Source organism: Chinchilla lanigera, unplaced genomic scaffold (genome assembly GCF_000276665.1).
Source record: "Chinchilla lanigera isolate Chin_1 unplaced genomic scaffold, ChiLan1.0 scaffold00070, whole genome shotgun sequence".
NCBI classification, from domain to species: Eukaryota; Metazoa; Chordata; class Mammalia; order Rodentia; family Chinchillidae; genus Chinchilla; species Chinchilla lanigera.
In genome coordinates this window covers 5,296,286-5,321,351 of record NW_004955471.1, presented here as the reverse complement: position 1 = coordinate 5,321,351, position 25,066 = coordinate 5,296,286, and the positions used below count along the sequence as shown (strand labels likewise).

The 25,066-nt window shown below is 37.6% G+C and overlaps 2 protein-coding genes across 2 annotated transcripts in view; one reads left to right on the top strand and one right to left on the bottom strand.

Moving 5' to 3' along the window:
- Lrba (LPS-responsive vesicle trafficking, beach and anchor containing) overlaps positions 1 to 25,066 on the top strand; it is a gene marked incomplete at its 5' end in the record, with an annotated part of 597,162 nt that overhangs the window by 328,345 nt on the left and 243,751 nt on the right. Inside the window, 3 exon segments of the mRNA XM_013522882.1 lie at positions 8,164 to 8,324; positions 16,388 to 16,534; positions 19,029 to 19,165. Of these exon segments, the coding sequence (XP_013378336.1) occupies positions 8,164 to 8,324; positions 16,388 to 16,534; positions 19,029 to 19,165 (445 nt within the window).
- On the bottom strand, positions 22,920 to 25,060 carry Mab21l2 (mab-21-like 2 (C. elegans)). Its single transcript, XM_005400888.2, has one exon. It carries the CDS (start codon positions 24,091 to 24,093, stop codon positions 23,014 to 23,016), a length of 1,080 nt encoding a protein of 359 aa, XP_005400945.1. The 5' UTR covers positions 24,094 to 25,060; the 3' UTR covers positions 22,920 to 23,013.

The window sequence follows — 25,066 nt, the reverse complement described above, 5'->3', positions numbered from 1 at the left end:
AAGCCGGGCAGGCAGAAGGCAGTAAGCGGCAAGTGGTAATGATTGTACAACTCCATATATTAAAAGCTGTATGCTTCAAACAGGTGAGCTTTATTGTACATAAATTCTATCTCATAAGCTTTTAAAAAGAAAATATATTAGCAAAACGTCTTCATTCTTTCATTTTCTGGACACATTTAAACAGTTATAAATTTGCACTGGGGTCCACTCGGTGCTTTGAAAAATCTGTTCTTTTGTCTTTGTTTGTACCCTTCTGTTGGAGGTCTCCTGTTATCCTAATGGTTGTGAAGAAGTCACTGTCCTTCCTTCTGCTTTTGTTTTTTAGTCATCCTTTTCGCAATTTTTAAAATATTAGCATTTACCACATTTTATCCTCCACTTTCTCCTGACCTTTAAATATGCTTTTCTATGAGTTTAGCACAATGCTTGACTCACAGGAAACATCCTTCAATTTTTCATGGATAAATATTTGTATTCACTGACACCTAACGCTGATCTGAATTCACTGACACCTGTGGCTCCCAGTTTTGTAGGGTACTGCAGGCCTCTCTTTCAGAATTTTATTACTTACCTATGAAGCAGTACCTACCCAGGTGTTCCTAGACAGCCAGGACATTGTTATCTTCCCAATCACACCTACTTAACCTACGAGTTTTTCCCTTAAATAGTGTCTTTGTTCATTCATTTCCTTTTGTCACAAGTTCATGTATCTCTTTGCTCCCTACCCATATAGAAGGTCTCACGAAGTCTTACCTGCTCAGTCTATGATGTCTTTCAAATATCAACCTCTAGGTACCGCCCACACTGCCTTAAGCCAGGCTTCTAATATTACTGCCACGTGACACAGAAGTCTGATCAGTCGTACCATATTAATCATCTGTTGCGGAAGCACGGTATTGTCTATCTTGACTCTAAGATGTGAGGGTAGCTACTTTAGTTAACCTTACAAGCCTTTCAGAAAACTGAATCTAGGTCTGTGTTTCCTGCCTTAGCTCTTTCCACCTTGAGGCTGCCTTGTGCCAGCCATAATTTTCTTAACTGAACTGCCTTAGGTGAAGGGCCCTTTTACGTCTCTATGCCTTCACTCATGCTTTTTCTTCAGTTTGTAATGCCTTTCCCATTTTATCCAGCAGACTCCTGTTTATCATTTAAATTTCTCCTTAAAAGTCATCTATTCATTCTTTAATCAATGCTTTATTAAGTGCCTGCTTTGTAACAGTTACTATCCTTGGCCAGTGAATTAGATAGACATAACTTACAAAATAAATCCTCATTGAAACTTTAATGAAATCCTCAATCCTTCCAGGCAGGATTAATTAGTATTTTGTTCATAGCTATACTAGTAGCCAGTAAGATGTTGTAGAAGAAATGCCATGGTAGTGAAAAGCTCATTGCTTCTAAAGTTGATGGCATCCTATTATTTATTTCAATGGGTAAGGTTTAATTTCTTCATCTTTAAAGTGATAACAGTTTTTTACCATGGCAAAGCTATTGAAGCTTCGTGATAATATATTATAAAAGAACAGTGTCTATCATAAAGTAGCGTAAGGCAAAAAATGTTACCTGTTTCAATATATTTTATATTTAATAATAATCTTTCTAAAAACATCATCAACTTCTAATTGTCTTTTGTTGGTGTTATAACTGACTGTAAAATTAACACTAAATTTTCATTTCCTTTAAACTTGTAATTTCCTTACTCTTTGATAAAAAGGCTAATTGGGAAATAGAAATAGTTAAAAGGGAAATCTTAGGTTCACAGCTGATGAATTCACTTGGTTGCAAAATTATTTTTGTAAAATGTTCTAAGTATAATCCGTTGAAGAGGGGTATTAGATTGCTTTAAAAAGTAACTAGAAGCACATACTGAAGAAATTCTTTGCATAAAATATAATTTTATATAAAGATAGTAGATAATACTGTAGTATCTCAGATCAGATCGAATTTCCATGTGAGGCCTCAGGAAAGCAAGAATTCTGCTTTAGAAAATGTCTCCTCTGCTGGGATGCACACAGTTTAAGGCTTTTTGTTTCCATTTTAGTTTTTCTTTGTCCTTTTCATTAGGCAGCATAATGCATAGATCACCTGCACTTGACTTATGACTGGGACTTGGTAAGCAGAGATTTTAGTTAATATTTTTGCTATCTATCTGCATGAAGGCAGCATAGATTTCAGGTTGTGATATAAAGCATTTTCCCACACTGTGTGATACCCTACAGTACCTGAACATTATTTCACTAAGATTTATACAGAAAGTGAAACCCTCCTAGAACTTACGCCCTTTTATCTTCCGGCTGACAGTGGACTGAAAATGTTTACTGCTTTTAAGGGGTCACCATTTATTTAAGTTGTAGCTAATGTCTGCCATGAATTTTTAATCTAAAAATAAGGAAGTAGAAGCTCCTCAGACACAGTTAAAAAAAAAAAAACTAGTAATATAAAAATTTAAGGACAAAATATGATGTGGCAAAATTTTCCAGGATTTAGAACTCTGCTTTAGCTAGAAGAATTTATTACTGACTTCTGTTAAGGTCATCAAGATTTATCAGGTATTGTCACAGGAAAGTGGGTAAGATGGAAAATGGGAAATTTTTCTAATATGATTGCATTGTGACAGTTTTTCTTTTTAAAACTAGCATTCTTTTATTGATAAAGCTCTAAGTTACAATAAAATCAACATAAAACCAATGAGATGCCAGATACAGGTGTTTGACTCATTGGTTAACAGGCCTCTCAATTCACTGTAGTTCTAGAATAATTGGCAGAGTTACTTACCTATTAATTTCATTAATTAACATTGTTCTGGAAAGTATTCTGCTTTAATGAAAAAATACCCAGAAAATAATCTACCTTAATAATCCAATGTGAACCTAATGGCTTTATTTCAATGAATGTTAATGTTTCTTTTTTGTACTTTGTTACTTTAATCCATTTATTGAATTTTGACTTTTTTGACAATCAGATCTCTTCGTGATCTGACCGCTGTTGCCTATGGCAGGTAAGCTGCTGCTGAAGGGCTTTATTCTATTCTCTCCGCAGCATCTGAGTTTAGATTTAACTCTAGGAGAGAAACAAAGGAGGCTGAGCATTGTGTGGGGAGGAGGAGGGGGGAGGTTTTCTCAGGACACGGGACTGTGCACACAGCAGTGCACTGTGACCACCGTGTGACTCGAGGGCTGGTCCTCTGCACAGGGCCGCTGTGACCCGTGACCTCTGGAATCGTGCAGCTTAAAAGCTGCACCATTCAGCTCTGTTCTGCCCCCATACTTCTTCTGAAGTATTACCAATTTTCACACTACCTTCTCCATCAGATCAAGGATAATATCTTAATAATTCTTCTACCCCTAGTAGCTGGTACAAGGTAAATATTGGTATTAGAAAATATTTTAATATTCTGTTAGAATATTCAACAGTGTACTATGCTAATTGCCTAACCAGCTTGCCATACTTTTTCTGAAGAAAACAAAATCTCTTATAATTTACATGCAAAATTAATAATTAGATTTTTGTATTTATGCCATAAAACTGTTGGAGAAAGAATATGAATCTTACCTTAGTTATTGATTCTGCTTTAACACATCAGACTCTTCCAACTGACTCTCATTTTGATCATCTTTCTGGGTTGCCTGATCAAATCACTAAACACATTGGGCCTGGAAGACAATAAAGAACCCATCATTTACTGCTACTTCCTTCTAGCATTTCAAAAGTCTATTCCAGTCCTGTGCTTGAAGAACAGAAAATATTTACTCTACATATTAAAATGACATTGTTTTATATTCAGCTATGTATGTCATGGTTAGTGGTTTTTTTATTTTTTGAATTTTTGAGGGGGGGTTTTGAAACAGGGTCTGGCTATATTTGAGACTGGCCTTGAACTTGTGATCCCCCTGCCTCAGCCTCCCTGAAAGTGAGATTATAGACATGTGCCACCATGCCCGCCTCATGGTGATGTTTATAGCTATCTTTATACCATTATAAAAATGTAAATATCTTCTAAAAGGTAGAAAGATAAGATAATTAGATTACTTAGAAAAGTCCATTAAATCTCACTGTAATTCTAGCATTAGGATTTGAAGTTAGGACAAACAATGGAAAAGCAAAAAGAAAAGAAAACCAGACAGAAAAGTTAGAACATTTAACTTCAGTGCTTCCATAACTATTTATTTATTTTTGTTGGTTTATTTTTTGTTTTTTGAGACACAGTCTCACTATGTAGTTTAGGCTGATCCTAACTCGCTAAAGCCCAGGTTGACCTTGTCCTTGCAGCAATGCTCCTGCCTCAGCCTCCCAGGTGTAGACATGTGCCACCACACCCAACAGTTCTGTAAATATACATGTGCCCCTTTTGTCAGGCTTTTAGTACTTGGATATTGTGTCTTTAGCAACAGGAGCAAGTACATCATCTTTATAGAGAAAGTATTATGTCTTCTGAAGGAAAATGTAAAGATTTCCAGATCATATAAAACCCAGGCCAGTAGCCTTAATTTGAGTCCACTGTGGATCTTAGTGGACATGGATTTAGGTAAAGTTTGTGACTGTGGTGTCATTAAGTATTAATCTGATTCTTCCGGGGAGGTACAAATATATAAAAGTATAGGTATAGCTGGGTGAGGTAGCCATTCCTGTAATTCCAGCACTTGGGAGGCAAAGGCAGCAGGATTGCCACAGGTTCAAGACCAGCTTGAACTACATACTGAGATCGTGTCTCGCCACCACCCGCCCCTGAAAGTATAGGTGTATAATGACTGAGTCCCATATTTCTAAGTTTTGGGGATAAATGATTTCTCTCATCCATGCTTGTGTTTGGTCAGCAATCTCCCGCTGACTATTTGTAGTCTTTTTAAGCTGGAGGGATGGATAAGCTCCTCTTAGCCTTTGTGAGGAGAGGTGGTTCAGTGTGCTCAGTTTGCCAGTTTGGCGCCCTCTTTTCTCTGGAAGAGTCTTCTGGGGTAGGCAGAGACGTGGGAAGTGAGTGAACTCTATGAGTGAGTAATCAAAACTTACAGCAAGGTGATGTCCAAAACCTCAGCATTCTCCTTTATAGTGTCCTAAAATGACAAAATGTACCTCGTTATTTTGGTGTTAAAACTGTTTTCTAAGAGTGTATGTATGTTGTTGGCAGGAGCAGAATTAGAGGAAGAAGACTGACCTCTTAATATGTAAATCAGTGAAAGTATGCTAGTAATAAGTTGCTTTCAAAAAGTGTGTGACTTCCTTATAGAACATGTGTTACTCTCACAATCAGGCACTGGATAATAATCCTGTTTTTTCGTAAGAGACTACTAACTAGTTCTTTGACTAGAAGTTTTTCAAGGCTTTGTATTCTTTATCACTCGGGGCAGTGCTTTATAGGGAGACTCAAAAAAAGTGTTGAAACTCTTGGTATCTTTAGGTGATTTTTATAATCTTTATAGTCCTGTGATGTTAAAGAAGTTATCTTAGCTTTGTCTGCACATTATCTTTAATTGCTGTAGCCTGATTGTGTTTGGAAGATAGTCTTTATGTAATATAGCTTCAAGAGATTCTATATACTATCATCCTGAGGCATAATGTGTGTTATTTTATTTGAACTATCCCTGACTATGTTTTTAAAATTTTTGGTAAAATATTTCTATCTGAAAATACACAGATAATACAGTTCCCACAAATGGAACATTTAAGTATCTTTTACTATATAACCAAATTCTCAGCTTTTAACACATTGATGTATTTCAGCCAAATATATCACCATTTAGACTACTACTTACTATTGTCAAAGACTACAAAGTAAACATAATTCTGTGTCTTCTTAATTTTGGTGATCATTCTTATAGATAATGTTTTTGAATTACTTGATAATTTGGAAATGATTTTGTGATTTTCTGGTATATGATAAAAATTACTGCACAAGTGCCTTAGTAGCCATTGGATTTGACTTCACTATCATGCATTATGGTAGAATCTATTGTTGCCTAATTTAGTAATAATTTTATCATAGTAGCTTAACATCTCTTATAATTTTAATTGTTATCAAGAAAAATGACATCATTTAATTTGACTCAATGCACAAGGATGGATGAATGACAAATTAATAATTTATCACCTTTGCATAATACTGAAGCATGAGTATTAGAAGGATTGATGGCACAAAAGGTTAACAAATTTTAGCAGCTTTCATTAGCTTTACATCATCATATGTTTGTGGTGCTGACTGAAATAGGCTTTGTAGGAGATCTCAGTCTAGGGAACTAATTACTTGTGCCGATTGCCGCACTGATGAATAGACCCTCATTGTATCATTCCCCTGAAGACGAGGAGCAGCCTGTGATTCACGACTGCATCCTGGCTGATATTTGATAATAATTTTAACAGATAAATGTAGGTGGGCAGGATGATGAAGTGCCGATCCAAGCTCCATGACTATCAAAGCCATGCACGTAGCCATCTGTGTACTGCCTTTCTCCACCTACCTAAGGAGAAATTTTATTTCACAGACTGAGTTCAAACTCAAACAACTGTTGTCTTTGGCTTGTGTGTATATTTTGTATATTTCTTATATTTTTGCAAATGATACCCTAGTATTGTTTTCTGGTTAAAATTTACATGGCAAAATAATGAAGAACAGTAGAAGAGTAAAAAGCTTTTTATTTTTTTTTAAGGACTGTAATTCCTACACATTTTTGTATACCATTTTGATTACATAATGTCCTCTTCTCATCATGCGTGACCTAAACCAACAAAGGAAATGTTTGATGGGCTCATTGCCTCTTCAGCAGTCTCAGAAAAGACCGTGGAATTCCTATTGTTTTAAATTTTTTTCTTTCGCTAATGCACTGTTTGCTTGCTATGCTTTTATAATCTGAGATAGTGTTTAATTGGATAAAATAGTTCTTTACAAAGCTATTTTAAAGCTAGCATCTTTAAAACATCAAAATCAAGCTAACTTTTACTTAGATATTTTGGGATTCTCTGTTGGTCAGGATTACTGATTTGTCAGAGCTGACAGGTACAGTTTTACTAGCTCATGAAATACAAGTAAGATTTTATTTTGTATTTGGTAATTTCTACAGTTTTTTATTTTGAATAAATATTTATTTCATTACTGAAACTTGCAGGTCTTCATGCTGTGTATCTTCAGTGAATGAATAGCTTCTCCAGAGATTTTTTTTTTTGTACTGTAACGGCAAAAACTTCATATCGGTATTTTCCTTATAAAATATTTTCCAATATACTAGATCATGATTAGTTAACGCGGGAGAAAGTTGACACTTATATGTTGCCATATAAAAGATTTCTATGTAACTTGAGAAAATATCATAGAACTTGAATTTTTAAAAAAATTCAAAAGTATGCCTTCTGTATAGCAATTATTGCACATCATATAGCATGTAGTTTTTAATTAAATGTAAAAACAGGCTACATAAAACAGAAATCTAATCTGATTTGCTTGAAAATAGATTGCTATTTCACTCTACAGGAATGGTTTATTTAAAAACAGTAAATGGAAAAGAAATGCATTTTCTTGTGTTGTTCTAAGCCTCAGGGGCTAAATGTAATGAATATTTTAAGAGATTATTTTAATTAAATTCCTGCACATCTAAACAGAGTAATATTTTATTATCACATACATAACCATGTAACTGAGATATTCATTAAAGTTAACACTTTCTGGACCAAGAATTCATAGTATGATTTACTGACCTTGTGCAAAAAGGCACAAATTAGGAAGAAAAATGAAGGGGGACAGACTTTGATTAATATAGGTAATGCTATACCATATTTATAATAGCCTTTTCCCTATTCTGGTTTATAAATGCAGCCACAGAGAAAGGTGCCCTGCTGAGGCTGAAATGAGGCTGAAATCAGAGCACATGCCACCAGAGTGTGGGGAAACTGATCACACTGTCAGCAATTCATTTCAGAATGATGTATTTAGTGCTCATTTCACCTTCCAAGAAAAGGAAAAGGAGTTCCTTAGACTAGAAGGTGATATTGTTATTTTCAAGGACATACCTAAGTTAAAGATTGCAGAAAGGGGAGTGTGATAGGGAGGGAGAATTAAGAGGAAGGAGAGCAGGGGGGAAAAAGGCAGAGCAAACAAGGAGAGCTTTATGCAGAAATCCAGTGCTACCACGCTGTTTGATAATTGCTAACATATGTGGCTTCTCTGTTTCATTGTAGTCGTCCTCGTGAGTTCTGGCGCCTTGACTACTGGGAAGATGACTTGCGGCGCCGGCGACGATTTGTGCGTAACCCTCTAGGATCGACACATCCTGAAGCGACACTAAAAACAGCCGTGGAACATGGTCAGTGTATAAACCACTCCTTGCCAATAGCAGCAGGTACAGCACTTAGCAGAGAATAGCATAACTTCATTATTACAAGGCACTGTGAGATGGTCCAGCACCACATTTCATAGTTACCCAAGAAAGAGGTAGTTAATTTTTTCAGTAGTTAGTATAGGGTCCTATGAAATCATGGTGTCAAGTGGGTTTATTATACTTTATATATAAAATTCATTTAACGTAGACCCTTTGTTCAGAATACAGGACTAAAATATTTGTCCTTTTAAGCAACACATTCAGCTTTGAGTGTATTAATCCCGGAAGCCTGTCTTAAATCCATGAGTATCAGACAGACAGCATTTACAAACCAAATAGGTTTCTAGGTCCTCCTGCGTACACAGCTCTCCCCCAACCGCGGTATTTTTAGCATGAGATTATGAAGTGGGGAAGATGGTAATAAATGTCCAAGTGCCTAGATACTTTCTGAACCTTGATTTGTAGGTGATTGTGATTGATGGTTCCCGGAAAAAGAGAATGGACATTATTTTCATATGTTTCTATTCTGCATCATCTTGTTATCAGAGCTTAACAAAACATTCCCCCCCTTTTCGTTATGGTGCATATGACTATGATTCACGTTAGGTGGAAGTCTGATAAGCAAATTGGAAAAACTGAAAGTGTCTTTTGGAATTGATAGTATACAGTCTTTGATCATAGCATTGAATTTAATATTTTCTCATTTGGGAAACGCAGTATTTAAAGGCTGAGGAAGAAATGCCCTTCCACATGTTCAAATTATTTTGTTTTTATAAAATATAAATTGGTTGTTTTTCAGTGAGGTAAGAGATAGTTTTTACCCTCTCCTTTTTTGGGGGTACTTGTTTAATTTGAGCAACTATGGTAACATGGTAATTTTAGCATATAAAACAAACGTTAAATTAGATTCAGTAAGGATTTAAATTTTTTCATTTATTTTTTAAATGGTACATTAAAATTGTATAATGTGATAAATTCTGTAATGTAATATTTCGGTGCCTGTAAGGCTATTACAAATTCAGATTAAAAATCTGTAGTCTTAGGTTTGGCCTCCGTCAGGCAGTTTAACCTCTTGCACTCAGCCTTAAGGAGCCATTTCTGAAGAAAATGTCCACAATATGTCATCAGATATAACACCAAATGTGACATCAGTCCTTTAAAATAAATGATCATACAGAGAATAGTCAATAACAAAGTTATCTAAAAGCAATAATAGTCTCAGGGCCCTACACCTTCAACTGCAGGAGGTGGAGATGGGAAAATATGATGTAGAATTAATTAGGCCACTTTTGCTTTTAGGGTTTATATACTTTTTATGTGGTCCTATAGATTTGAGGGGTACATACTTTGTTTCTTTTTCATTCCTTTGTGTTTTCTGTTTAATGACACATCAGCTTATTTGCAGTTTTTACCCTTTTAAGGCGCTCAGATATTACCATGTCCACTGAAAAACTGAAATTTAATACCCATTTTTGTGTCTTCTAAACTGTCACGTAACAGTGCTTTTTGAGTTCAGAGGCCTATGGCAATAAAAATGTATTGAGAAAAAATTTTCCTTTTACATCTGGAAAGGGAGGACTTCTTTTCTAAAATTACAGTAGAAATATGTTTATCCTTTATGTTGGGAGAAATATCAGTAACCAAATTTAAAATTAATGATACAATTTTAATGCAGAATGTATTAAAATACATTCTCATCAAATATAGTACATTTAAGGACTGAGGAGATAGCTCAGCAGCACAAGTGCCTGCCTGGCAAACACAAGGTTCTGAGTTTGATTCTCAGTACCCAAAAAAAATAAGTACATTTAACCATTTTGAGGTGTTACAGGATTCTTAATGAATAGATCTTAATTTTATTGTTGATAATGCTTTATTTTAATGCTAAGCATCTGCAATAATGTTGAATAAAAAACAATTTTTAACTATTATTTGAAACTTTTTGACTTGTTTAGATTTCATTCAGATTATTCTACAGAGTAAATGAAAGGTTAATACCTTTCAGTGTTATTTACCTGCATTTTACTGTATATTTTTAAGTTGCTAGAAGCAAAAAGCACGTTGAGTGATTTCATCTTGTTTAGTAATATTTTACGTGAATCTTATAATGATCTATATTTAAAACATGTTAAAGGATTAAAAGTCATAACTTAACTATGAAATATGTATTTTAAGAAACAAACCAAAGATGTAGAAGATACTGCAGTATTCTTACAAGTAGCTCATATTTAATATAACTTTTTGAATAAATGGTACAAATCCCAATTAATTTTATTTTATATATATATGACTTTAAATAATAAGCATACAGTAGATTGTTGTGAGACTGAGCACATAGATTGTGCTGTGGTATTGTTTGGTATCAGCATAATTGATACTAATACATTCTGTATGCAAAAAAATCAAATAAAATATTTGATTTTTAATGTTTTGTTAAAGTTACTTATAGTTGCATTCAATTTTAATTTTGTGATAACTATGAAATTCCATCTTTAAGTAGTTTTTGAAAATGAAGAAAGCTATCAAAGTAAACACTAAAAATCAAGTATGCAATGCAGAACAGTTGATATATTAAAACAGCAATTAAAATCCTATTTCAACATGGATAAATTCTGTGGTTCAATGTTGAATATTTCAAATAGAGGTTTCTGGATGATATTGAGTTCTGTACTTTTTTGACTTTTCACTTTTATTTATAATTTATTTAACTAAGAAGATTGGACATTTTCAAAGTGCAGAATCTTAGTACTACTTGAACTGTATTATCATTATCAAAGGAAAACATCTAAATAGAAGTGCATCAGAGATTAGTTATGTATTTTAGTAGTGAGAGCCGTCGTTTTTATAGATTGATTTGATTTGAAGGAAGGCCTCTGGTGTAAAGGTGGCAGAGTAAATACCTGAAGAGTGATGTTCTCTGTTTGGGCGATCAATACCAGCCCCATGACTCTACTTCTGGCTACCTCCTAGTTAAAAACAAATTTTTTAATTCTGACAATTTAATTGCCCTTCCCAAGTTCACATTAACTTGCTTGGGGAAAAGAGCTTTAGGTAATTTTTCAAACAGAGACCCTCCAAAGTGGTTATTTATAAAAGTCATGTTGTAATGGGGAATTTCTTTAACTTTGTAGAAACTGAGATACATTTTTAAATTAAAATTAATACTTCCTCTTATGATTATTCTTTATGGAAATTAGCAGGAGCAAGCAGAGGTGGGCACTTGATTCTTGAGGGCATTTCCTTTCATTTTACAGTTTTAAAATTTGTTAGAAATTTGTCGTAATGATGCTATCGTGACCCTAATGCACAACCCCAGTTTGTCAGTTATTTATGACGAGAGCATTTTAGATCTAGGTGGAAGGTGGGAGCTAGTGTCTAGTCTAACTTTATTCATTACAGATAAAGAAACTGAGGTAACAAAAGGGCTGTCATAATTCTTGGTAGATGAAGGACTAATGCTCAGGTTAACAGAGGACTTGTCAGAGTTTTATATCAGTGTGTATTGCGCTCTTCTAAAATTCATTGATAAATGTAATAGGAATTTTATATTCAAATTAAAGCCCATAAAAATATTTTAAATGGTAGAAAGATTGGTTTTAATTCAAGAACTACTGAAACAGTTAAGCAGTGAAATTCTCTTGAATGCAAGACATTTTCATTTTGTAGAGCAGGTACCTGCTAATGGAAATAACTGTATATGAGGAGGATTTAATAGCTTAAAAAGTATCTTGTAAGCATATGGAATGTTACAAGTAACTCATTTGGTTTTCTAGGGAGGACAGGTCATATACAGATCATAAATCAAGCTATTGTTTCATGACTTTAGTTATGCCAGACACTGTTGCTTCCTTCATAGGGTCAACATATACTGGATACTACAGAATCTAAAACTGGTGAGGTGCTTAATGCTCTTTAGGACATGTGCTTGGCTGTTTGTTATTTTTAATTTGGATAATTTTTCTAGAGTAAATTTTCTTGACTTGGAACCCTAAGAAAGTAGCATAAACTGTAGAGGATGTTAAATTTGATCAGGACAATAATGTTTATAAGATACTCACTATGTGCCCTGGTTCAGAATGTAAGTTAATGGTATGTGCTTCGTGTCACACCACATGATACTTCAATGAATTCTATGCATAGTTGATATAACATCATTATTTTGTTAATATAAATTTTTTTAAAAATTGTCTAATTCTTTGTGGTTTTTACTTTTTTATTTTTTTGAGACAGGTCTCACTATGTAGTTTAGGCTGGCCTGGACTCACTCACTCTGTAGCCCAGGCTGGCCTCAAGCTTGAAGTGATCTTCCTGCCTCAGCCTCCTGAGTGCTAGGATTACAGGCGTGTGCCACCACACCCGGCTGAAGGGTCTAGTTCTTAACATGTAAACTTCTTTTACTATAATACAGGCTAGTCATGATTCCTATTAATTGGCTCAGTGGATGTTTGAAAGGGAATTTATGTATCATAAGAGGGACATTTTACTGTGTCCTTTTTTCCTTTTTCTATTTTAATTTTGCTTACCTTCCCTGTTTTGGATGGATAAATCACCTTATGCTCAGAGCTGGAAGTAAAGAACTTGAACTTTACATTTTGAGGACCAGCTTTGTCAGGTCACTAATCGCTGTTTGCTTTGGTAAATCAAAAGTCATGTTTTGAAAACAACATTTTGGACAGATTTTTCCAAATTTATATAATAATATCAGCTAATTATTAACTATGAAACCAAAATAAAAGGTAACATCAGGTAAAGGCAGTCTGTTAATCAGAGTATAAAAAAATATAAAAAGTGATCATGTTCAGTAACAATTTTATTACCAGAAACTGAGCTGAACTTTAAAACTGAACCAAAATCAGGTTTGAACTTCATCCAGTTAAATCTTTACATTAGTGTAGATACACGCACAGAAGGTATCAAAATAGTTGATGCTTGTTTAATGGTTGACTGAGTATAAGACAAGTGAAAGTTAAAAATATTCTTCTCTCCAGCACATATAAACATGATAATTATCTTTTATTTTAAGCTTGGGAAAGTTTTGTTCTAATTTTGAGGGAAAAAAAGTTCTGTAGCAGAAAGCTATTAGACCACTGAGAATTGAACACTGGCGCATGTGGTGTGTGTTAGAGTACTGTTGGTAATTTTACTGCTGCTAACTTAAAATCCTCAAGGGGGAGTTAATTACAGGAAAACCATTCTAAATATCAGTAAGCTGCATATTTTCTATGACAAGAGGTTTTTCAGTGGAGGTTGAACAATTCCAGAATCTGAGCTTATAAAAATAAGTAAATAAAATAGATTAAAGTGGGTGTTTGTATGCGTATATGCACCTATAATACTTAAAAGGTTTTTCAAACCTATTTAATTCAAAAGTTACTTGTTAATGTGAGTCAGCATGATGAGAACATATTTAAATTTTTTGAATTCCATTTGGAAGGGACAACACATTATATTTTAGTGGCTGTCTAAATGAATGTGCATTTATTTATAGATCTATTTTAAGCCATAGTATATTGCCAGTGAGGACCCTCAGTTTTTTGTAAATGTTTGCAGGACAAAGTGTTTTTCCTTTCTCTTTTCAAGTAAGCATGGTGTACCTCAGGGTTTGTGTTGCGGGGTACATAGAATACCATATGAGCAGGTGTTCGGTTTGTTTCTGATGTAATTGACCCATGTTCCTCACATTTCAGTTTGCAAACAAATATATTTTATTCTTGTTCAGTATGATTATTTACCCTTGCAAATTGCACTACGAGAAACATAAGAATTACTAAACAAATTAGTAAGTTACATACATGTTCCCATTTGCACAGTGTTGTTTTCCTGGCTTCCATCTAAAGGCTGGGTGCCATAGGGGTTGGGGGTGCAGGCTCTGGCCCCGCACTGCCTACTTTTTGCTTGTTTCCTGCTTCTGGTGGTCATGAGTCTTGTTACTTTGGGCAAGTTGTACAACTCCTCTGAACCTGTTTGCATATCTGAAACTGAAGAATTAAATTAGGAGGTTTCTGAGAACTAACTGAGTTAAATATGTGAAGTGCTTTGAATACTGTGGGACATAGTAAGTGCTATGCGATTACTCACCTTATTAATAGTATTTGTGTTTGAAGAAAGAAATATAAGTCAAGGGAGTGAAGAGAAAGTAGCCTGCTGATCCTGCATTCATCTAACTGGCACATGATAATTATAATTTACTATTCAAAAAATCTAGATGATGGTGCTCTCCTTCGCATTTCTCAGTGACCAGTTCGTTTTTAGTAGTGTTGATTGTAAATTGGAAAAGGTCATATTTGGGCTAAGGCAGTGTTTCTCATTCTACAGAAGGTAACCTAAGTATTGAACAATGATATAAATATGTTTATAATATTATACACAAGGATATAAAACATACTTGCATGTTTCTAAAGATTAGTGGTTATTTGGTATATTTATTTTTTAAACCATTTTAATTAGGTACATTAAATTTTCCTGATTTTTCTGAGACTTTCATGTTTGGGCAGCTATACTATATGTGGGTGAGAAAGAAAATAAGATTTTATTTACCTATATAGAGTATATTCAAAGCCAGATATAGAGGGCTTCTTCTCATGACTTCCTTATTTATTTGAAAGCGTCTGTATTCTTTTAGTGCCATGGTATTATATATGAAGGATATACATGGCAAATTCACAATAAATATGGGGGAAAGGCTTTTACCTTTAACATCATTTATAACCACACCTATTAGATGCAAAGTAGCTTCGATCCACCAGGTAAACTAGATAACCAACCCATGTGCAGGTTGCTTAAATATTTAGGGTAAATTATACTGATAAATTTCCGTCATGTTACTGCAAACCTGCTGCTTTATCCCTTCTGGGGTTTGGGGCTTGTGCCTGGGCAGAAGCCGCAGTGGAGCGAAAAGCCTGGCCATCTGATTTCCATATCAATAGCTGCAGCCTGGTGGATCAGGTGCTTCCCTCCTGGATCTCCCTAGCTGGAAACCAGACTGTCAGCTGTATAGTGAAGACGCTACGCTTACCCATATGTGGTACCATCAACAGAAAATACGGTTAGGAAATACACACACACATGAGCTTTTGTAAATCATAACCCATGTCATTTTGTCCCCTTTTCTTAATAAGAAAATGGCTTAAAGCACTGGAGTTGCCCTGGCAGGCTCTGGGGTTTTGAAGGCAGTTTCCGAGCGTCCCTGTGTTCTGCTTTCAGTTGCTCCTCTGCCCTCCTTTCTGGTTCCATTGTGGCTGCCCCTCCTGCCTGGGACCCAGTGTGGAGTCCGGAGCTGCTGCTCTCTGCAGGCTGTGCGAGGCAGGCTGTGTGGGGCCCTTGCCCAGGAGCCTCTCATCCTGCTCCTTCTGTTATGTTTGCCCCCGGGGTGCCTTCGCCCTTTAGTTTAAACAAGCAGAGGCGGGAACACTGAGTTTCCACTTAGTTTCTACATTGCCCTGCTCGAGGATATTTGTACAGGGGCTGAAGGGGTGGAGGAGACATGTGTGAAAATGTGGGCGAGAGCGCTGTGAAGGAAGGAAGGGGGTAGGAGGGAGGAAGAGAATGCAGCTGCTGTGGCTTTATTAGTGTCAGAGAGCGCTTTGGGGTCTGGGCCTATGTCCTCATTGGCTGCGATCTCTTAGCTCTGATCTTCCTCACTTCTGGATTCTCCTCCACAGCCACTCCCTAGCCATTTCGAAATGTCTGTTGGTGTAATATTATTCAGAGGAATGAATTCTATGCTGTTAAATCAATGTTTCCAAATTCAGGTTCTGATATTTTCTACTAACGAATTTCAAAAAATAAGTGTTGCTTTGGAACCCTCTCCTGCCCTAACTATAAGTAAATAAATGGCTCGGTGAGCAGTGCAGGGGTCAGGTTTAATGGGATTAGGGCGCTTGTTCAGGGTAACATTACACTAGCTTGGGGAATCAAGTTTGTCAGAACGCCATGTGTGCCATCCCAGTCACTTTCTCAACTGTGGATGACTTGTGTATAAAAGATCGACCATCTCTGGCCACCTGCCCTCACCTCAGCCCCTGCCCCTCTGCCAGAGTACTCTCCCAGTGCTGATGGACAGCTTTGTTTCCTTCTCATTTCAGCTGCAGATGAAGATATCCTTGCTAAAGGAAAACAGTCCATCAAGAGCCAGCCTTTAGGAAATCAGAACTCAGAAAACGAGGTCCTCCTGGAAGGCGATGATGACACTCTGTCATCCGTGGATGAGAAAGATTTAGAGAATCTTGCCGGTAATTCAGCGGTTGTGCAGATATTTCAGCTGGCTCTGGGACAATGAGCACCTAATTATTTACCTTTTCAGCTGTGACCACCATGACTACCAAGTCTACTCCCAAAACTACATTAATTAGAGATTGTTTTTCTCCTTCACAACACCCTCTCTCATTTTCTATTGTTTCTTTATTTTCTTCTGTTCAGTCTTCTTACATTCTTCATCTTTTTTCTTTTATGTGTAATTTTCAATGATGAAGGAAAAAAGTTTCAAGGCAGCAAAATTGAAGCAATAACAAAATTGCTTTAGCCATCCTGTGGGAGTAAGCAACTTTTATAAAATGAAGGTCATAAGTGAAATTCTGCCAGTTGTTTTATAAATAAGGCTTGGAGGCAGATACACTATTTGCTTTGATGCACAAGTCTGAGTGAGCCTACTGCATATGCGTTTAATGCACTCAGAAAATCAATTCCAAGAATGCCGAGGCTTTTCTCAGGATTCACATGTTTTGCCTGATGTAGGAATTTTGATCCCTACTCTGCAGATTCTCAGCTTTAATTCTCTTATGGGAAAAATTCTCTTGCTTAGCCTGAAAATTTAGTTATTCATTAAATGTCTTTTTTTCCTTTAATGCCCGTGACTATTCCTCAAGGAGGCAAGTCTGAGGGACTGTCATATCTTTAGCTCAAAATTATAGTCTTCCATTGTGATGATTTTAAGAGAAAAGACATTAGAAAGCTTTTATTTGGTGACATCTGCAACCTGTGCTACCTTGCAACTTGATAATGAAAGCAAAAGTAGAAGCAGGTTGTCCTCTCTGATGGCCATAAACCTCTCTGTAAAATAAAATTAATTGGAATATACTGTTAAGGGATTTGGAGTGGGTGTGGAAAGTAAGGTGGATGCTGCTATTCTCAAGTCTTTTCTTTAACATCCACTTTCGTATTTCTACCTTATTTTGCCTCTATTCTTGCTATTAGTAATACATTCATACAGTAATAGAGGTGAAAGGGGAGTTTAATTATATAATCTTGACAATGGCAATAGGATTAAGAAGTAATCCACACTAATAAAGTGGTGTGGGTTAGAAATGAAGTGGAAATTGTCAGGGGTCTTCTGTAGGACCTAGGCTGCCCTGACTCCTGCAGCTGTCTGCTTACCCTATAATTGAATGTCTGTGAGTGATTGAAAAAATGTTATTTCTTCTCAGGATTACATGCTAATGTACAGAGGGCAAAAGGAGACAGCAAAAGAACACATAGCTGCTTATTTCATCCATTTATAGGGATGAGCTTTGGGAAATCATGGCTGTTCTGCAGCTATCTGCTGCCCATCTGCAAACACAATGTATTTGTACATTGGGAATAGAGGGCAAAACCCGCTCTGATCTCCGCAGAGCATCCTTTCTATTGTCCTACTGGCACACATTAAGATTGATGTGAGATTAAGGACCATCACCCTTCTAACAGTCGATGGAAATGTCAATTCATCTGAATTTTGAAACACTTATTCACCCATTGATTACCTGCATAGGTGCACCTTGTTGAGGCACTGTATTAATTCAGAACTACAAGCGCCAATCTTCTCTTTGGCTATTTTTTTCTTCTATAAGATATGTACAATGACTAATGGACATGGAATCATAAATCCCTTCTATATAAATGTTTGTATGTTGTATAATTATTGCTTTCAGTTCTTGTACTTTTGTCTCTGGTATACTTTACGCTGTTCTATTTGTAGTGAATCTTTTGTTTCTAGTAGCAGTCTGATTTGTCTCTTTGATAAGCCCTGTGGAGATTTGATTATTCCAATAAAAATTCATTCACTTGGAAACCCACCCTCCAGCTGTTTACTCCCAGAGTCCCTGAACTACACTAATATTAGATTTGGAAGCCTTGAACAATATTTAACAGTGGAGTGGAAGGCTTAGAGAAGAGGTATTTTTACCAGTCTTTCGTTGGGTAAAGTTGTTATGGAAGAGGCTTTGTGTCAAACTAACACAAAATCTTCGTCAGAGAATATAGTTTATCAGAGAATTCCCCTCTTCACTAATAAGCTAGTGACTGTTTCACTCCAGCCCCAGCGAGAGTGGAAGTTCACCTCTGGCCTTGGAAGCCTATTGAGGCTCCCTTACTCCTGGTTATTATTCCACGTTGTTTGATAGCCTGAGGCTTGTTTCCTAAATGGAATGTGGATGCACTTATTTAGGGAGAGCCACCTTCTTAACCTAACCTAGAAAGGAGACCAAAGCTGCACACATCCCTTATAAAATAATTGCATCCTAGTTTAGCATCATCATTACTCGCCTGTTATAAATCTTCTAGTATGAGAACCCTGACTTTGCATTTTCAGAGGAAGATTTGGGGTGGGCAGAATATGGCAGTGTAGAAGGAATTAATAGGTAATTTGGAACTAGAAGTGAGAATCTAAATATTAAATGAAATTTCTGGTCAAATTTGATGTTTTGAAAAATGTGACTCCAAGTCATATGGCCTGTCTCTTTCTCTTGGCAGGTCCTGTTAGCCTGAGCACACCAGCTCAGCTTGTGGCCCCTTCTGTTGTAGTAAAGGGCACTCTTTCGGTCACCTCCTCTGAACTCTATTTTGAGGTGGATGAAGAGGATCCTAACTTCAAGAAAATGGACCCCAAGGTGAGAAGATGAGGAGGGGGTTTCATTTGTTTATATTATGGGATGTTGGGCTGCTGTGTGGTAGGATTGGCATTGGTAAAATTTCACAGACTTAATGTGAATTTCTTGGTGAATTGCCTCTGCTTACATGAAAGGCAGTTGTACGTTATTTTCTAGCTTATGATTTCTTTACCATTTAGTTAGAGTACTGACATTCATTTAGATTAAAAAACAGTTTCCATTTAATTGCATTCATCATTATCTCTTTGTTAGGAAGGGGACCTTGGGGAACATTGTCTATAAGTATATTTTGCTGTGAAAGGTCCAGGGTGAATTAAGTTACAAAATTCAGTGAGATTGAGAGTGGAATTATTTTGTTTAGTCTTTATGTTTTCTGAATGTAATACCAATCTATCATTCTCCTTGCTTTGTTCCCATGACTTACTAGTCTGTCCTGCACGCAGGCATGTTTCGCGTGTGTGTGATACCTCTGTTTCCCATTACCTGTAGTAGATTTTACAAGGCACTGCATAATTTCCTATTCTTAAATGGAAATGTAATTTCCCCTTTAAAATGTATTTTTGATTACTTTTCAGACCTTGGCAACTTGATTTTCACTAAAAAACATTTGTGTCTCCTAACCATCATAAAGCCATAATTACATTTCTTTCAGAATGTGCTCTGGAACAGTTTCTTTAAAAATAAGCAAAATAACCTATAGAAAAAAGTAGTAGTTTAAAAATGGAACAATTTATTTTACTGGTTGTGTGTGTACACATATACACTTTTGCACACATATTCTGTATTAGTAGAAAGTTATTTGGTTTTGAAATTATATGTGAATTATTAAACTTCAGTGATTTAGAAACATTTCATTGATAAAAATGTTACGATATCATGCAAATGCTTAACAAACAAGTCATTTTTTGTCTTATGAATGATGCCAGCACTTTGTTTTTTATAGCTTTGCCCGTATTGAGACAGGTCTTGCTGGACTGTGTGACTGGAAGGCCAGGAAGGAACTGATTCTTTTGAGCTAGATAATTCAGCTAATCCAATGTAGAAAGAACTTTAATTCTGAGATTACATGACCTAGAAATTTTTTTTCTGCTCTGTTGATGTCTGAAAATGTGTTTTAATTTCCTTAGGCAAGAAAGGCTATGAAAATTACTTAAACTGCTGGATTTCTGGTAGTTTGTGAATTTAAGAAAGGCTGAGATTTAATTCAGAATATTCTGTTATGCTTTTGGGATATATGTGGCTTAAAGTCGAAAATCTAAATTAAAGGTGTCTAATGAATTGTTCTGAAAATTAAAACCTTTGCCGATCTTTGTGAGTAGGTTCTTTGAAGTTATTTGCTCCTCAGGGAAAGCTATAACTTTCATTTCTCTCTGATCTTATTCCACAGCATCTTTACATTAATTTTCTCTCTGTTGCTTGTGAAATATGGGCTTTTGTAGCTTAATCATAGAAATTGTTTGTGTAACTGCACCCTACCTAATGTCTCATAAATTAAAGCTCTTGCTGGTTCATATTTAAAGTTTTTTCCCAGCGATTATTGCAAGATTTTTTTATTTGATAGAGACCTGATGCTTTAAGGTATCCTGTAAATAACATTTTGCTGCTGTTGTGATTTTCTTCCCCCAGGTACTGCATTAAATAAGTGGGAAGAAAGATTTTGAATTTCAGCTGTTTTTGCTTTTTACCTTCCTTCATGGACTAGTTGGAGAAAGTTCTGTTTCTAATATTATAAATACTTTTTTGATTGAAAAAAATGATCATTTTAAGATAGCATTTTTTTCTTTAAAATGAAATACTGTGCCTGTATATTATTTCATGCAAGTACCTACTGCTTGCTTTGGAAATGTTCTTAAAACTCAGGCCACATTTTCCCCAGAGAATAAACTTGTTTTATTATTTTAAAAAATTAGTGAGTGTTCTGAATTAGTGAGTTTGTTTTATATCCACAGGAAGAGAGACCAGAAAAATAGATATAATATACATTGAAAGGGTGGGGATGATTTCAGAACTGATAAGACTAAAGCTTATGTGTTTAACACAACACTATTTTACTAGAGAACTTTAACCAGGAAATCCTACAGTGTGAGCCTTCTTTATGGAGTGAGCAGGCTGCAGGCCCTGAGTAGCTCTCCTGTGTTTCCCCCATCCCTGCAGTCCTACTGCTCATCCTCCACACGCACCCCCACACAACTTCTGACCTGAGCATAGCCTTTTAGAGTGTTTTTCTCTACACCTTTCACTCATGTTTGTTTTTCAATAAATTAAAAACTAGGCTAATTCAAAAATGCCATTTACATATTAAAGATAACATCTGCCATATTCTGTACCTGTGCCTCAGAATAGCAAGGCTAATGGAATATATAGGTTTCTTTTCAACAAAAGAAGACAAACCATTTCTTTTAGGGTACTTTCAGTTTTACTATGTTCCAAATAGTTATTTCCTTGAATTAAAAAGAAACCTTTGTCAAAGTTGAAACATTGAAATGAGTTAGTTGGATTGTTCCCTTAGAAAAGCAGAAAGAGAAGGAAGAGAGAAGGAGGGTACTTTTCCTATTAGTAAATTCTTGAGACAAATTTTCTATGGTCATAAAAACGGTATGAAGACCTTCTCTGTTTGAAGTGTCTCTATGCAGTTTCAGAATAATTCTTGAAATGTGATAAAAATGATCATAGATCTGACATTTATCATTAAGTCCTTTAAAAACTGAAGTTATTCATAAATGTAAATTGTTTCTATTAGTTGCTGGAGAAGCATATTGCTGTACCAATTTTATCTTTCAGAGTGGCTGATTTAGTTGTTAAAATTTTATTCAGAGGTTGAAGAAGACAAGTGGTTGAAGACAAATATCAACTTTGTTAACTATTCAGAAAAGATCCATAAAAATTTCCTTTGTGTTGGATTTAAAAAAAAATTATGGCATAAAAAAGTAAATCTCTTAATTTTTAAATGTGAAAATTTTTATTTTAAAAATTAGGGTGAAATTATTCTTCCACATAGTTTACTTTTTGCAAATATGAAATGTTAATCTTAAAATCTATAGAACAAATACACATTATAAATGAGAAAAATGAATATTGTGTTTTCTAAGGATTTTTGTGGGAATTTATACAGTTACTTCTGCAAAACATGCTGAATTTTAAAATTTGCTACTCAAAGTTCATGAAGCTTCCTGCATTTAGTTAGTTCTCAAGTTCACCTTTTACATTGTGAATTAAAGCAATCGGTCTCACCTGCCTTCATTTAAGAACAACCCACAAACAGTCGGTACAATGTAAAGTATTATTTTTATTACTGTTTTCAACAAGACGTCTTAGGATATGAGGGTAGAGGTGCAAGAGAGGGAGGGCACAATCCGACATTGGCACTGAGATACATTTAACATCAGCAAAACTTTTTAAAAGAGAAATTTTACATATAGTTAAATAAATTTTTCACTTGGTGACAACATTCAGGCAACCGAAAAAAAAAAAAAAAAAAAAAACGAGAGAGAGGAGGAGAGGGAGAGAGAACGGACACGGGGTAAAGGAGGAAAAGAGGGCAACTAGTATACATTGATTTGAAAATGTACCTTGGGTTTCATTTTGTGATGGCAAAGCCCGATTGCTTCTTTTTGTGTGACCTTTTAAATTCACATTGTTTGTAAGAAAACGATCACTTTTGTGCAAGAATGTGATTTTTTGGTTGGTCTGCTCTCTTTTGTTCGCTTCTTAATTAAGGAAGGTCTGCCGCCGATTCCTGCCTGCTCCAGGTGACTTACATAAAAGTTTGTGTCCAGAGTTTCCGCCGTGCGTCGCTGAGCGGTGCATTGCATGTGAGAGAGCACGCTTTTCAAGCGGTGCCCAGCACCCTATAGTTTGTCCAGGCTTTTGGGATTGGTGAGGATTTCCCTGGCCAACCTCCAGGTCTGCTTGGCAGCGCTCTCCAGGGCCGAGTGGGGCTTGCCCTGGAAGAGGTCGAGGTTGGGCAGAAAGTAGTGCGGGCAGCGGCGGCACTGCAGGCAAGAGATGAGCTGCAGCAGGATGCCGTTGAGCCGGTCGCCCAGGCACGCCTCGTCCCAGTCCGTTTCCCGCGGGTGCTTCTCGCACTCGTACAGCAGCAGGGTCTTCATGTGGTAGTTGTTGAGGGGCTGGCCTGGCAGCTCCAGGTGGCGGTCCCGCAGCGTCTTCAGCACCGAGAGACACTTGTTCCGGCAGCCGCCCATCAGCAAGCGGTTCTCCGCCTCCCCGAACTGGAGCACCCAGGCGTCGCTCTCCGCTGAGCTCTGCTTGCCGGTCAGCGAGTAGCACTCCTTGGAGAGCAAGTTGAACCCTTCGGCCTTGACCTCCGCCACCCGATTGGGGCCGGGCCAGGGGATGTGGGGCATAGGCCACTGTGCCGCGCTGCGAGGCCAGATCCCCGTGCACTTGAACGCCGGCGTGATCTGCACCACGTAGCGCTCCCTGATGCGCAGCTTGACCTCGCTGGTGTCTGCGATCATCTTGACCACGTCCCGGTAGCTGCACTTGTCCACCGCCTGGGCCACCAGCGTCTGGAAGCGCGAGCGGATCTTGCGCGCGGAGAGGTAGCCGGACGCCGTGATGAACTCGACCCACAGGGACATGCTCCGCTTCCGCCCGTCGCTCAGCTTGAGCACCGCGCAGCCAGGCAGCGAGCCGTCGTCCACGAAGTTGAAGACGCCCATCTGGTTCAGGTAGAGCACCACCTCGAACTCCGTTGGGGAGATGACCTCCAGCCCCTCGTAGCGCGCGTCGATCTCGCTGAGGGAGCTGATGAAGCGGGGCTCCTGCACCTCCACCTCCTTGAGCACGTCCGAGACCACCTTGCAAACCTCTCGGATGGTCTTGGCGATGGCCGCCTTGCGCGCCTGGCAGCGCTCCGTGTAGTACTTATTGAGCTGGTAGACCAGCTTGGCCTGCGCGGCGATCATGTTGGGGCACAGGTCCGGGCTGTACACCGGCGTCTCGCAGTACGTTGAGGGATCCAAGGCTCACGCGCTGGTGGTGGCCCTGCGGCTTCCGAAGAGGCGGTGCGCTCCTCCCTGAGCCCCACTTTCTCCGCTTCCCACCTGGGCTGCCCGGCTGGCTGGCGCTGTAGCCGGCCGGCCTCTTCCTTTCCCGCTTTGGAAACCCTATTTTCTTCTGCAGAAGGTGATGGCGGGAGGGGGAAGGTCCCGCAGGGACCCTTTTTAGGGCTTTCTCTTCTGTAAGTAAAATAAAGATAACCTTGTGCAGGGGAGGTTGAGGGGAGAGGAGAGAGAAAAATTCAAGTTACCAAGACGTCTAAGTCTGCAGCCGAGATTGCCCAGCTATCTGGGGATGAAGTCTTTTAAGTGCCAAAGTAAATTTAAAAATAAAAGCCAAGCATTCGGTGGTTCATTCTTTAAAAACTTCTCTCCCGCGCTGCTAGGGCGTCTTCAGCCCGTGGGGGTGATGCGGTCCTCCGCAGCAGCCCCCAGTCGGGAAGTGCAGGATGTAATTAACGTCCAGCGAGCGGCGGCGGAGTGCAGCCCAGTCCGGCGCGCGCGAGGTTTGCAGCCCCCGCCGGCTCCGCGCGCTGCTCTCCTGTCGACTCAGAGCTCGGCTTGGCGCAGTTTTTCTCTTTTCCTACTGGAGGCGTTGTTTGGATTGAGTTGGTTTGGTCCTAGTGAGTTCTTCTTGTCTTTCCCTAGGTGCAAACCGCTGGAAGTTGTTTGATACTCATTTCTGCTTCGTAATTTATACTTTTGGCCCTCACAAAATCTATTTTAGTGTGACGAAGTCGTTGCTTGCGTTGCATCTGGCGCGTAGTTACAAAGATCCAGGGTTTTTACTCTCCTGTAGGTTTCTTGTGCAGATGCCACTTTCTGAGTCGTCTCTCCCCCTCCCCTTCTATCTCTCCCCTCCCCCTCAGATCTCCCTCTC

Bases quoted from the DNA above. Each gene is read 5' to 3' on its own strand.
- Mab21l2 (XM_005400888.2), bottom strand. From the start codon at position 24,093: ATGATCGCCGCGCAGGCCAAGCTGGTCTACCAGCTCAATAAGTACTAC.